At 45.5% G+C, this 13765-nt stretch overlaps 1 protein-coding gene across 2 annotated transcripts in view; it reads right to left on the reverse strand.

Annotated features, from left to right (window-relative positions):
- The window catches only part of Ubtd1 (ubiquitin domain containing 1), a 57388-nt gene that overhangs the window by 43427 nt on the left and 196 nt on the right, over nt 1-13765 (reverse strand). Inside the window, exon 1 of one of the 2 annotated variants that reach the window (XM_020177738.2) lies at nt 13063-13716. The exons of the other annotated variant lie outside the window; for it this stretch is intronic. Coding sequence (XP_020033327.1) covers nt 13063-13132 — 70 coding nt within the window. The 5' untranslated portion in view covers nt 13133-13716. Of the gene's footprint in view, nt 1-13062; nt 13717-13765 lie in introns of those variants that run through there. 2 annotated transcript variants of the gene reach the window in all.

Genomic DNA, 13765 nt, shown 5'->3' on the forward strand with positions numbered 1-13765 from the left:
GCTCCTTGAGGATAGGAGATGACCCTTCACACAGCTTCCCTCACTTTGGGCAAAGGAGGCAAATACTGAGAGGCAGTTTAGCACTGTGGTTAGGTACAGGCCCCAAGAGACAACTGCTAGGATTCTGTCATACAGAAGTTCCTCCTTATCCAAGTATTTTAGTTCAGGCTGGGGATATAGCTCAGTGGTAGAGCATTTGCCTAACATGCACAAGGCCCTGAGTTCACCACAAAACAATAAATTAATTAAAAAAAAAAGAAGCCTCAAGTGTCTTACCTTCCTTGAGCCTCAATTTCCTCATTTGTAAAGTGGAGGTAATTAGACCTGTATTGCAAGGCCAGTATGAAAACTGAAGAAAGTAATATCAAATACCTGGTAGAGGGTTTCCAATATACACACTAGAGGACTAATCAATGGTACTGACAATTAATAATGATTAATCAGTGATAATTGCTGGAGCTGCTGTGAATGCTTGGGAAGAAAAATGCTTGTGCCATGTGACAGCTTATTTTGAAGGAAGAGTGCTTTCACTAAATGAAAAAAAAAACAATGTTATATGTAACATCCAATATTACAGAGGACAGTGTGATCTCTACCCATACATTTCATGGGGGATTGGGGAGGTGGGAAAAGAGACAAACTCATGAAAGTTGTCACAAGTAGTCTTTTGGACCATTCAGAAGGTGCAGTAAAAAAATTGGCAGAAGTAGAGTATTATGAGTCACAAGTGGCAATGACATCAGTAAACCAGCTATACCTGTTTAGGGCCCAGTGAATCCTTTGTTGAAATTGACAGTGAAGAAGGTAGGTATGGCTTGGAAAGAATCAAAGAATGAGAATTCTGTAGTCCTAGCTACTAGGGAAGCAGAGATCAGAAGGGTGGAGGTCCGAGGCCAGCCCAGCCAAAAAGTTCTCAAGACCCTATCTCGAAAATACTCAATGCAAAAAAAGGATTGATGGAGTGGTTCAAGTGGTAGAGTTCCTGCCTAACAAAAATGAAGCCCTGAGTTCAAACCCCAGTACTGCCAAAAAAAAAAAAGTTGTCTGGAATCCAAAGTCTTCCATTTCTCACAGTGCAACACCCGTTTCTCTACAGCAGTTAATATCACTGAGACTCTCCTCTAAAGTGAGAAAAAGCCCCACCTCAGGGATGATCAGGAGGGTTAGATGTGGTGAGTGTAAATGACTACCAGAGGTTCCACTCACAGTCTGTGCTCAAAGAAGGGCAGTGCGTAACAAATGTAAACCCACGGGATTTGAACCTAGATGCAGGGGCTGCTGATCAGGTGTGAAAAAAGTACTTCTGATGAGGATTTGTATCCCTGGTGTCCTGGAGGGTGGGAATGGGGGTGGCTGCAGTTGACCATGCCTATCAGACAAATGTACAAAATGCCAAGACAGAAGTCCCAGGAGACCCACAGATGTTTTTCCAAATTGAAGTTGGGCGCCAGCAAACTGAGGGCACTCAGCAGTCTTGACCTACTGGTCAAGAAAGGGTTTGAATTTCTTCTGATAGCCTACAAAAGTAGCCACTGATTGTTGCTGAAATCAACAGCAAACATTAGCTGGGTGTATTGTCAGTGATTTGTTACTAACATAAAGTAAAGTTCTCAAGTTTTTGTGAATGAATTACATTTTTAAAAATGAAGTTGGATTCAAGGCTATCTCTATAATAACATCACTGTCTTGCAACTTGCTTACAATTTGCCTTTCCTGAATGAATAAATGGAAACATAAGAATGACAGATAACCCAGGGAACACTAAGGAATAAAGTTTTGCATATAAACTACATCACTTACACATCTCAACTGGGGAGAGTCGCTGGGAGATGGAACAGCTGGCTTACAGATAGTGCCAAGCACAATGATTAACAGTAAAAACTAGTAACTAACATTTATTACATATAAACCATCCCAGACATGGTTCTGTACGTGCAGTAACTCATTTAATCTTCATGATAACCCTTTGGAGTGGGTACTGTTATCTCCATTTTACAGATGAAGAAACTGAGGCCCACAAAGTTCAAAACAACTTGCCCAAGATTACATAGCTAATGAGAAGGAACAGCTGGGATAATAAAATGCAAACAGATACCAAATGAATAAAATATTTGCCATAATTACCTGTCACAAAATAGCTAAAAAAAAAAATAAGAAAACTCCACTATCTTAAAATTTTCTTCTCTGAAAGACCCCAGATTTTGCAAATCCGAGGATTCACGGCCAGCCTTTGCTATACACTCTGACTCCAAAGAAGGGTCAGAGTGACCACAATCAGACTTGGAGCACAGAGGTTATCCTCTGCTCCTCCCAACATAGGGGCTGAACTTGGGCAGTAGAATTCAAGTCCTGAAAAGAACAATGACCTTTGCCTTGGTTGCTGTCATTAACTGACCACCAACATTACCTATGCTGTGTGTGGCTGTGGGTACACGTCACACTCACTTCACAATTGTTATCACTTAATCCTTGAGTACTCTAAAGGTGCACTCTTATTCCTCCTGTACAGGTGCAGAAACTAAGGCTCAACCTTGAGCCTTACTAGAGTAAGAAAGCAGTCAGACCCACTGCCTCCCTATGCTTCTGCCACTTATTAGTAAATAACCTTGGTCAGCTTAGCATCCTCACCAAGTCCCAATATCTTCATCTGTATAAGAGGAAAATTGATTCCTGTCCTGCCTACCTACCAGGATGGCTGTGGGGATAAAATGATACAGAACACTTGAGAAAGCACTCTGAAAACTACAAAATGCTGAGCAAAGCAAGGGATCACTAGTCTTATTAATGACAAAGAATGTCACCTGATTCGGCAAGCACTTTGCTAACATGACTCTCCCGTGCCTTTTTTCCCTTGGGAGTTTGGGAATAATTCAAACTCTGCAGAGCGTGGGCACTCCTTTCTTCAAGTCCCTGGCATCTAGGAGTTGGAAAGTGGGGGTTCACTCTGGGAGAAGGCGGAGGAAACAACAGTATTTGCATTCAACTGCAGTCTCTTTAGGAACATAATCTTGGCTGGGATTCTACTGCCTCCAGCACACACAGCCTCCAAACCACAGTCTGCGCTTATCTACTATGCCCCAAGCACTGTGATCCAAGATGATGATTGTTAGGGCTTCTGCTCTGCGGACATGTGATCTGGGGTCAGGAAATTAGAGGTGGTGGGGACAGCAATAGAAGGGAGGGGAGTGGCTACAGTCCTGGGGCTGGGCAGACCTCACAGCACAGGTACTTTCCGTGGGGTGGGCAGGGCTGCATCACAGCAGAGGCTCTGTGAGCACTGGAATTCCAATCAGAGTCCTCAGGCTGGGTTCTGGTTCTAACTCTTCCTCAGCATCCTGGCCACCAGCAAACAATTTACCTTCCTGAACTTCAGCTTCCCAAAGGTAACACAGGGAAGGTAACTGGTCCCTTAGGAAAAATGGGTGTTGCAACTGAGATGAGGCCAGTGAACAGGTCTAGTTAGGTGCCTGGAGGTGCTCAGTAAAAGGCTCTTATTTTAAAAACAATAATATCAACAGAGGTTCTCTCCTTCCTATTCCAATGACAAACTATGGCGGCTAAAAACTTGGGCTCTGAGCTCAAATCACCAGGGCTCCAGCAGTGGCTCTGCAGTCTATAAGCTGTGTGGCCTTAGGCAGCAGCTGGTCCTTGTCTTTCTGGAGCTGTTTCTTCACCTGTAAGAAGGTGATAATAGCATCCCTGAAGGTGGTTGTGAGAATTAACCTGGATCCTGTATCTGATGCTTCTAGCACATGGTATAGGCCTGGCAAAGGTAAGCTGCTTCTAACTGCATCTCTCAGAGTCCTCAAAAACAACAAACCTGCCAGGCACTGGTAGCTCATGCCTGTAATCCTAGCTACTCAGGAGGCAGAGATCAGGACAATCTCGGTTCAAAGTCAGCAGGGGCAAATAGTTCAAGACCCTATCTCGAAAAACCCATCACACACACACACACACACACACACACACATACACACACAAAGGCTGGCAGAGTGGTTCAGTGGGTAAGACTCCCTACATAGCAAGCATGAGGTCCTGAGTTCAAACTCCAGTACAGCCAAAAAAAAACAAAACAACAACAAAACCTCCAGCTCACGGCTCACCTGTGAGATCCAGGCTGCTTCCTGACTCACAAGTGCCTAGGCTTGGAGAAGAACGTACCATTCACCCTCTCTGAAAAGAATGCACTATTCACCCTCAGTTCCTGGAACCAGCCTTCCAGAGGAAACAGGAACCAATGAGGGAGCCATCCCATCCCCCACCAGACTCTGTAAAATCATTACCATACTACAAGGTCTCCAGCCCTTTTTCTGACTGAGTGATTGAGTGGCTGAGGATGTCAGAAGTATGGTGCACACTGAACTCAGTCTCCCTCCCCATGCGTTCAGAAAGCACACAGAGATGCTGTCCTCACAGGCTGTGAGAAAAGCACATGGCCTAGGGCAGCAGACCAGCTCACCAAGTAGCCATAGCACCGTAACACTCCCTACTTTCTCCCATGGGAACCACAGGCCTACAACTCTCACATGAAAAGGAGCTGAAAACAAGTGGCTTGTGGAAGATGGCGTTAACAGTCTTTGGGAGCCAGATGAATTATCAGAACACAGAAATGCTCTGCTGAAATGGAAGAGGTCTCTTCTTCATTCATCCAGACCTGGCTAACAGAAAAGATGTCCGTCTATACTCCAAGCTCATGTACTTCACGTGAAGGAACCCCCAGGATTCTACTTTGGATCTACTTACTCTTTCTCTAGGTTTCTAGTGTACTGTCTGCTTCCCCAGGAAACTAATGGGACTGATACTTGTATCCAGCAGAAATGACCACTATGTGAGAAGCCACTCTGTACCCATTAGAAAGATAAATAGATCAAAACAAAGAAACAGAAAATAAAAAGCACTGGTGAAGATGTGGAGAAAACTGGAATCCTTGTGCACTGTTGGTAGGAATGCAAAATAGCACAGCCCCAGAAGAAAATGGTATGGTGGTTAGTCAAAAATTAAAAGTAGAATTATCTTTTGATCCAGCAATTCCACTCTAGGTGTAGAAACAAAAGAATTGAAAGCAAGGACTAAACAGTTATTTGTATACCCATGTTCATAGCACCATTATTCACAATAGTTTAAAATGGAAGCAACTAAAATGTCCTTTGTGAGAGGAGCAGACAAGCAAATGTGGCATGCACATACAATGAATATTTTTTAAAAGGACATTCTGACACATGCTACATATTTATGAAAACATGCTAGCTGGGCATGGTGGTGCACATCAGTAATTCCAGCATGCAAGAGGCAGGGGCAAGAAGACTGAGAATTCAAGGCCAGCCTGGGCTACATAGCAACACCTGCCTCAAACCAAGGGCTAGGGATGAAAGTCAGTGATAGAGTGCTTACCTAGGATGTGCAAGGTGCTGGGTTCAATTCCCAGCACCACAGAGGAAGAGAGGAAGGGAAAAGAAAATAAGAAAACATGCTAAGTGAAGCAAGCCAGTTACAAAAAGACAAATATTGCATGATTCTATTCATATGAATAGTCAAATTCATAAAGATTGAAAATAGATTGGTAGACTCAGTTGCCAGGGGTTGAGGTGGGGCAAGGGTGGGGGTGAATGAGTAGTAACTGTTTGGTGGGTACAGAACTTCAGTTAGGGAAAATGAAAAAGTTCTGAAGACAGATGGTGCTGATAGCTGCACCATATTACTTAAGCTGAACAGTACACTTAAAAATGATTGTACATTTTGGTCTGGGATGTAGCTCAGTGGTAGAGCTCTTGCTTAGCATGTACAAGGCCCTGGGTTCTAAGCCCAGCACCACAAAAAAGGGTATATTTCATGTTATATGTATATTTTAAAGGACAGGATTTTTTGGTTTTTTACGGTACTGGGGTTTGAACTTAGGGCCTACTTGAACCACTCCACTAGCCCTTTATTTTTGTGATGGGTTCTTTCGAGATAGGTCTGGCAAACTATTTGCCCAAGCTGGCTTTGAATCACAATCCTCCTGATCGCTGCCTTCTGAGTGGCTAGGATTATAGGTGTGAGACACCGGCACCCGGCTAAAACCAGTCTTTTGAAATCAGAAAGGGGAAAAACATAACCACTGATTTCTAGGAAGAAGATAAAGCAACGATTATGGGTAAAATCATGAACCTGAAGAGCACAGCAGCAGGAACCATCTAACTCAGGGTTTTCAGCCCTAGCGTCTCAAAAGTCCAGAAACCTCACACTATTATGTGCATAGTAACTTCCCAGGCACGACAAAAGACACAACACACACACACACACACACACAATGTTGCTGCTTGGGACTTTGAGGCAGGGCACTCTCAAATGGACTTGCCCCCAGTAATTTCCTTCTGCCCACCCCCACTCTCTTTTTTCTTAGATAAAACTTCTGTGAGAAAGATCTTTTGTGGTCCCCACTCCTACCAGGCAGGTGCTTTGTACATATAGGTGTGAACTCAACAACCCCATGTTGTAAAGAGGAGGTTATTTATGCTGTGTGTATTTTCCTCAGAAGTACATCAATCATTTCAGAAAGATCCCCATCCAAAAATAGTTTCAAACTATATATCTTTTATAGTTTTGCACCTTAAAAAGAGCAAGCTTCAATGATCAAGAGGGAAAAAAAATCACTTGGTATGGCTTTTTCTGTAAAAATCCTGTAGCTTTGAATAGAAACTTACGAAGTTCACAAAGTTTCTTTTCATCCAGAGCCTCAGTTCAGTATTACAACCTCTTTGAGAGGTGAGATCCCATTTTACAAACAGGGAAACTGAGGCTCAAAGAGATCAAGAGATTTGTCCAAAGCCACACAAATAACTAGGAAGGAGCAGAGGTTTCATTTCCCACCAATGTCAAATGAAACCCTGGGCTAAGACCTCACATTCAAACAGACAATGCAACCATAAACTAATTTTAGAATCAGTGTTAGTTTATGTCATCCTCATCTTGTTGAAGTAAACTGAAATACTGTATTTGCAATTTTTTTAAACTTTATTTTTATCTATTAATTACTTAATTAATTTTGGTAGGACTGGGGTTTGAACACAGGGCATCGCTCTTACAAAGCAGGCACTCTACCACTTAAGCAACACTTCCAGCCCTGTCTTTTTTTTTTTTTAATAGTGGATCAACTGAGTACAGAACAAATGACTTGCCCAAGATCACCACTGAAGAAAGTGACAAAGAAGAATCCAGACCCCTTTCCTTTTGACTATATCAGACATTGACCTCAACACAATAAAAACTTAAAGGAGCCCAGCAGTTTTTTACGCAGGTTGCACCATATTTTTATGAACTAGGCAGGGAGTGGATACATCTCTGTTCTCTTTTTCATAGCTGGATAAGAAAAAAGAGGTTAAAGAAATCTTTAGTCCCTTTTCAGCTCTAAATTTCTATGATTCTAAAAATTCTCCAGCAAGTCAATGGTAGAGAGGCCTGGAATCCACATCACTTGACTTCCTGCCTCACATCTCTTAGGCCACCTCATCCCTGCCCTGTGAGTTAAGGATTACAAACACCACATGTGTCTGGGACAGGGATATACTCTTATACATAGATGCATACATGAAATGACAAGAAAATGCTATTGCCTGCTTAGGACCCAAATTAGGGGGTTCATTCTAGGCTCTCTTGCTTTAGCCCTGGCATCTCCCAGAGAGAGGCTCCCAAACCACAGGGAATCATATCCCTGGTACCAGAGACCTTATCTATCTCACCTGGGGTGAGATATATGCTGGTCCCAGGGAACGAACACCAACCTAAAGTTGCAGTTTAAGTCTCTTCAAAATATCTGCCTTAACACAGAAGGCTGATGGATATCCTAAGACAGGAGATCAATCAGGTGTACTCATTCTTGCTCTTCTATAGGTCACATCAACTCTGTTTATGCATGCTAATTTCATCTAAAAATACTTATTAGGCTCCTACTATATGTCAGTCACTGCTCTTGGTACCAAAGACCAAATCTCTGGCTGTATAGAGTAAGGGGAGTGAGCCAAAGTCAGCTGATGATACAAACTGGAGAAAAATAAAACGGAGAAGAGAGGTACATAATACTGAGGGCAGGTGGCAGAGAGAAGGAGATGGATTTTAAACGGGATGGTCTAGGAGTGTTTGACTGTGAAAGAGGAGACTGGGGTGGGAGTGGGGGTTCATTCTGGCGTGGACATGTAAAACTGAGAAGCCTTTTGGATACCAAATGTGTTAAGGAGACAGAAAAATGTGTAAGGCTGGAGATTATAAATGTGAGAGTCACCAGCATATATAATATGGAATTGTATGTATAATCAGACAGGATTCATATGATGGTCATATGTAATTTGTCTGTGTGTTTACAGTCTGTCCCCCCCGCCAAGACTGTAAGCTCTGTGTGGTCAAGGACCGTGCATGTTCACAGCCAGCAAGGTGCCTGGCACCCAGTAAATATTTACGGAGTAAGTGGAGAAGTTGCCCAATTATTCCTTCAAGAATAGCCACACAGCCTACACAAGGAGAAACAGTCTCCCTACAACCACAGTACTAAACCCAGTCAGCCCCAAACAGGGCCCTGGGTCTGTCCACTCTGACTTGAGATTCCAGAACGTAAGTGGATACACCTGGCACATCACAGAGGCAGATATTTGGGTTTCAGCCCTGCACATTCTCAAAGGGTGGGGCTGAGCAAGAGACTTGCCTGTTCTACCACCTCTTTTTTCTCCCTGCAATGACCAGGGGAACAGGCTGCTTCCACCCAATTTCTGGGCAGAGATATTGATGTACTTTGGGTAGATGTATGAGGTGGCAGGAGCCCCTCCAAAGCAGTCAATCCCCATGTATTCTCAGAAGCATGTAAGGACACTCAGCACCTGGAGAAGAGAAACCCTAAACCTACTGGGATTCATTCAGAGTAATAAAAAATAATTTTAAAAGGGTTAAGTTAAGAAAGATTCCTTTCCTTTTACCAAATCTGTCATCTTACAGAGTTCCCTTGGTTTTGGACTTTAGGTATGAAAACTTGGTTAAAAAAAAAAAAAAAAGATAAAACAAGACCATCTAATCCCATTCACTACAAGAGCCCCCAGCCAGCGGCAGTGTGTCCCTGCTTCACCTACCTAGTGACTACGAAGACAGAATTAAAGACAAAGGGTGGCATTACAAGGCGTAAGATTTCACTGCAGCAACTCGAGTTTTGAAAACTCACTTTAGGAAAATGACAGAACAGCTCTGATGACCTTGTGTGACTTCCTCCCCTTCTGACACACTGGAAGTGTAGCCCAGACAGGATTACTGACATGCCCAGGGTCACTGAGCAGATGCCCAGTAGAAGAATTCAGGTTTTCTCTCTCTGTTGAGGGTTTCTTCCCATTACATTACACCAGTGATAAAGGGAAGGTAAGAGTTACAGGGAGCTGAGTTTCAGGCATTAGTCTTTTTGTTTGTTTTGCAGTGCTGGGGATCAAATGTGCCTTACACATTCTAGGCAAGCACTCTACCACTGAGCCACCCCTCCAACACTGGGCATCAGTCTTCTAACATGGAACTATGTCCTTGTCAAAGGATAAGCTGCAAATGTTACAGAAATGCCAGGTGCATGCTGTGAAGTTAAGAAAGATTCCTTTCCTTTTACCAAATCTGTCATCCTACAGAGTTCCCTTGGCTTTGGACTTTAGGTATGAATAAAGCTATTCATAGTAAGATCCATAGATTTAAAATAACAATTCACTAGCAGGTTAAAAAAATGTAGGTATATTCTTCAGTAAAATGTTTCCATAAAAAATGTAGGGGGTACAATGAAGTCCAGTTAGCTTCCTAAAAAAATCAACAAATATTGAGTGCTTCCTGTGTACAAGTCACTGTGCTAAATGCTTACTACATGTGTGCATGGCTGTAAGAGAGACAAGAGATGGACCAATATACGAGGAAAAGACAGAACCAAGGTCTTCAAGCTTGCAATGAATGCAGTTGCTAATAGAAGACTGAACATCAAAGACACGACTAACAGTATGGACTATATCACTGTTAAGTAAGTGGCATAGGTAAGTAATATGTCTTCAGGAGTTCTCAAAAGAATCACCTTGCTGAGGGGAGGGGAGAAAGATTTGAGACAGGTTGCTTTAAATTCCGTATCAAGAAAGATATGGAATTTAAAGCTAGGTTTGGTGGTACACATCTGTAATCCCAGCACTGAGGAAACAGAGGCAGGAGGATCATGAGTTCAAGGGCAGCCTGAGCTACACAGCAAGACCCTTTCTTAAAATACAAAAAAAAAAAAAAAAAATGCGATTTGTGGTAGATCTTGAAGGGAAGAAAGGTAAAAGGCTCTCAATAAAAAGAGGAAATAGCATGAACAAACACTGGTGACTTAACGTCAGGGAAGAGAAAGCAATCAGGTCTCAAGAGGACTAGGCCAGACTTGAATAGGCTGGGTGCTGGTGGCTCATGCCTGTAATCCTAGCTTCTTGGGAGGCTGAGATTGGGAGGATCAAGATTATAGGCCAGCCTGGGCAAAAATGGTCACAAGACCCCATCTCAACCAATAACCTGGCACAGTGCCACATAATCTGTCATCCCATCTATGCAGAAGGCTAAGATCAAGAGGATTGCAGTTCTAGGCCAGCCCTGCGAAAAAAATGTTCAAAAATGTTCAAAAGACCCCATTTCAACAGAAAAAAGCTGGGCATAGTGGAACACGCCTGTCATTCCAGCTACGGTGGGAAGTGTAAAATTGAACGACCACAGTCCAGACTGGCCTGGGCAAAAAGCAAGATCATGTCTCAAAAATAACCAGGAAAAGCCAGACGCCGGTGGCTCACACCTGCAATCCTAGTTACTATGGAGGCAGAGATCAGAAGAATCGCAGTTCAAAGCCAGTGGGGCAAATAAGTTCGCAAGACCCTATGTTAAAAAGTACCTAACATAAAAAGGGCTGGTGGACTGGCTCAAGGTGTAGGCCCCGAGTTTAAGTTCCAGTAGCACACACACACACACACACACACACACAAACAGGAAAAAAGGGATGGAGGCGTGACTCAAGCGGTAGAGCACCTGTCTAGCAACCAGTACTGCCCCAAAAAACCTTAGATGTATTCTAAGAGTGAGAAGGTACAGAAAGAGTTTTGAACATAGAAACAACAGGGTTTGGAACATGTTTATTTGACAAACCTTCTACACATTATGCAGGCACTGGATGAATGAATGAAGAGGAACTTGCTCTTGGTGGGTAACTCACTTTGGTGGGTAGATCTCAGCCTGGGAAAAGACTTGACTTGAGGTGCCAAGGGAATGGGAAACTGTTGAAGGAAGAACCAGCAGGCCCCTGTGACTGGCTAGCTGGGAGGCAGAAGACAAGGCATCAGAGAGTTCTTCAAAGTATATGGCCAGACAGCTGGCAGAAAAGAAGAGTAAAGAAGTGCAGCTGGCTGAGAGGAAATGCAGAGCTTGGTTTTAGAGGGGTTGACTATAAGGATAGCCACATCCAGTAGGTCTGGGGTTTGAGTTGAATATTAAGATAGGGCAGAATAAGATTTCTCTGGGAGGGAGTGTAATGAGAAAAACCAGAATGTCAAAATGAACCACTGAATGTCTCCACACCTAAAAGGTAAAGGTGGGCATGAGTGATCAGCAAGGAAAACCAAGATGTTCTAAAGTCAAGAAAAGAAGGGGGAAGAATTTCAGGTAGTAGATGGTTGTCAATGGTGAAAACATGTTATAAATTCGTGCAATGAGTATAAAAATAAGAAATACTTGTTGAATGAATAAATGAAAGGAAGAAAGCCCTCTGGTTCAGAATCAATTCTCCTCCGTCAGGAGAAAGGCCAGGGTTGCACTCAAACAAGAGAATTTTAATGTTAAAGTTTTACCCCATTCTTCTATTAAAAACACATTTATGCCTGAACAAGTCATCCTGTCCACTACACAGACATCCTTCCATGCTTCCCCCATCCTTCCCAGTTTCCGCAACCCAAGCAACACACCTTCAGTGTCAAAGCAGACAGGAAACTCCCAACTAGAGTTTCCACTTCATTAACAGTTGTGCCTGTGACTCCTCTTACATAAAGGGATATGTGGCAACAGGGTGGAAGAAGAGACTGGAACCTGGCCCCAGTTGTGCTACTAACTAGCTGTGTGATTTTGGACAAGTTGCTCTACCTCTCTGCGTCTGTGCTTTTAACCAAAAGAGGAGATGGTAGGTCCATCTGGAATTCAGACAAGTTTTGAAGATCTTCTGAGCTCTAAAATCTATTTTATCATTCTCAGAAGGTCTTTGCAACATCCTCAGAGAAGAAACTGAGTATAGGACCCAGGGAAATAACCGCCAAGACCTCTTCCCACAGCCAAGCGCTGGGATAGGAGGAGTGTACCAAGAAAGTGAGAAGGCGCTGCTGGGGACTCTCAAATCACCAGAGCAGATCCTATTTTCAAGACTGGCCGGAATCTCTCCAAATCCGGATCACTAGCGAGTGGATCCATTCCTAGAGCTGGGAAGGATCCCAACAAACCCGAGGGCGACTCTCGTCCCGCATCTCAAATTCTTAGATTCCCAAACTGTCAGGAGGCTCTAAAAAGCCCTGCGGGGGAAAAAATAAAGATTTCTTTCCCAGAGTCCTGCGCTGCTTTTGCAAGTCGGATTCCGGCAGACACGATCTGCAGCCCGATAATGACAGTCTCTGGAAGGAGCGACTGTGCTCTCCCAGTCTGAGTACTGGGGACGCAAGCTGCCCGTGCAGCGACCCAACCGGCCGATGTCCGACCCCGGCCCGGGCCGCCAGGCCAGCGGAACCCTCTCCCGCAACGCCCCCCCTCCGCCGGCCCCTCTGCGGTCTGCAAACATTTCCTGCCCCCGCCCCCACCAGGAGCTTCCCAGTTCGAGGAGTTGGTCTCGAAGCCGGGTCAGCACTCGCAGTTGCCCCAACTCGCTCCCCCGGCCATCCGGCGCTGGGGAGGGGCCTCGTCTGGCTGGGAGCAGCCATGGGGCAGCCCAAACGTCAGGAGCCGCCGTAGATAGCTCGCGAAACCCAGGGCTCGGGCAAGGAGGGGACAACTGGAGAGGCGCCGTGGCCCCGCTCCCGTCTACGGCGTTACCTGCTCGCTTGCGGGGGTGTCCCGGGGCGGCCGGCCTATCCCGGCGCTGTCTCCCCACGCAGTTGCCCATGCTGGCTCCTCAGCTGGTCTCCATGCACCGGAGGCGGAGAGCTGCTGTCTGCTCCGCGCTCCTGCTCCGGACGGCGGCACCCCGGGTCAACGGCTCCTACCGCCAGCCATCGGGCGCTCCCGGATCTCCCCTGGGGCGCGCTCTGCCTGGCGCCGGCTTCGCCACAAACTTTGCTGGCCAGAGGAAAGAGAGGTGGCCGGTTCCCAGCACAGTCTCAGGTGGCCGAGCCAGGGGGGCCCGCGACGGTGCCGGGCCAGAGACCAGCTCCGCTGGAGGGGTGGAGAGAGGGGGCGGGCACCGCAGCAGCTACTCTGGGTTCTCTCGGAGCTCCCAGTCGGAGTCAGCCCCCTAGAGCCTGTCACTCACCTGCTTAACCCCGCCCCAGCCCGGCCCCGCTCCCTTCCGCCGACTCGCGGTACCCGCGTCCACCGCCGCCACCCGCCCCAGGTGCGCATGTGACCGATGACACCGCCCCTCGATCCGGGCCTGGTTTTCTCATTGGCTCCTCCCAGGGTGTGTAACGCCCCCCTCGGCCCCACCCAGTCAGGTGCCCGCCCCGCCGCCAGTCTCCCGGGAGCCCGGGTAGAAATTAATGCGCTCTCAACAGCTCCCCGCTGCACGCAGTCACCTCCC

The sequence above is a fragment of the Castor canadensis genome, chromosome 7 (assembly GCF_047511655.1).
Source record: "Castor canadensis chromosome 7, mCasCan1.hap1v2, whole genome shotgun sequence".
NCBI lineage: Eukaryota > Metazoa > Chordata > Mammalia > Rodentia > Castoridae > Castor > Castor canadensis.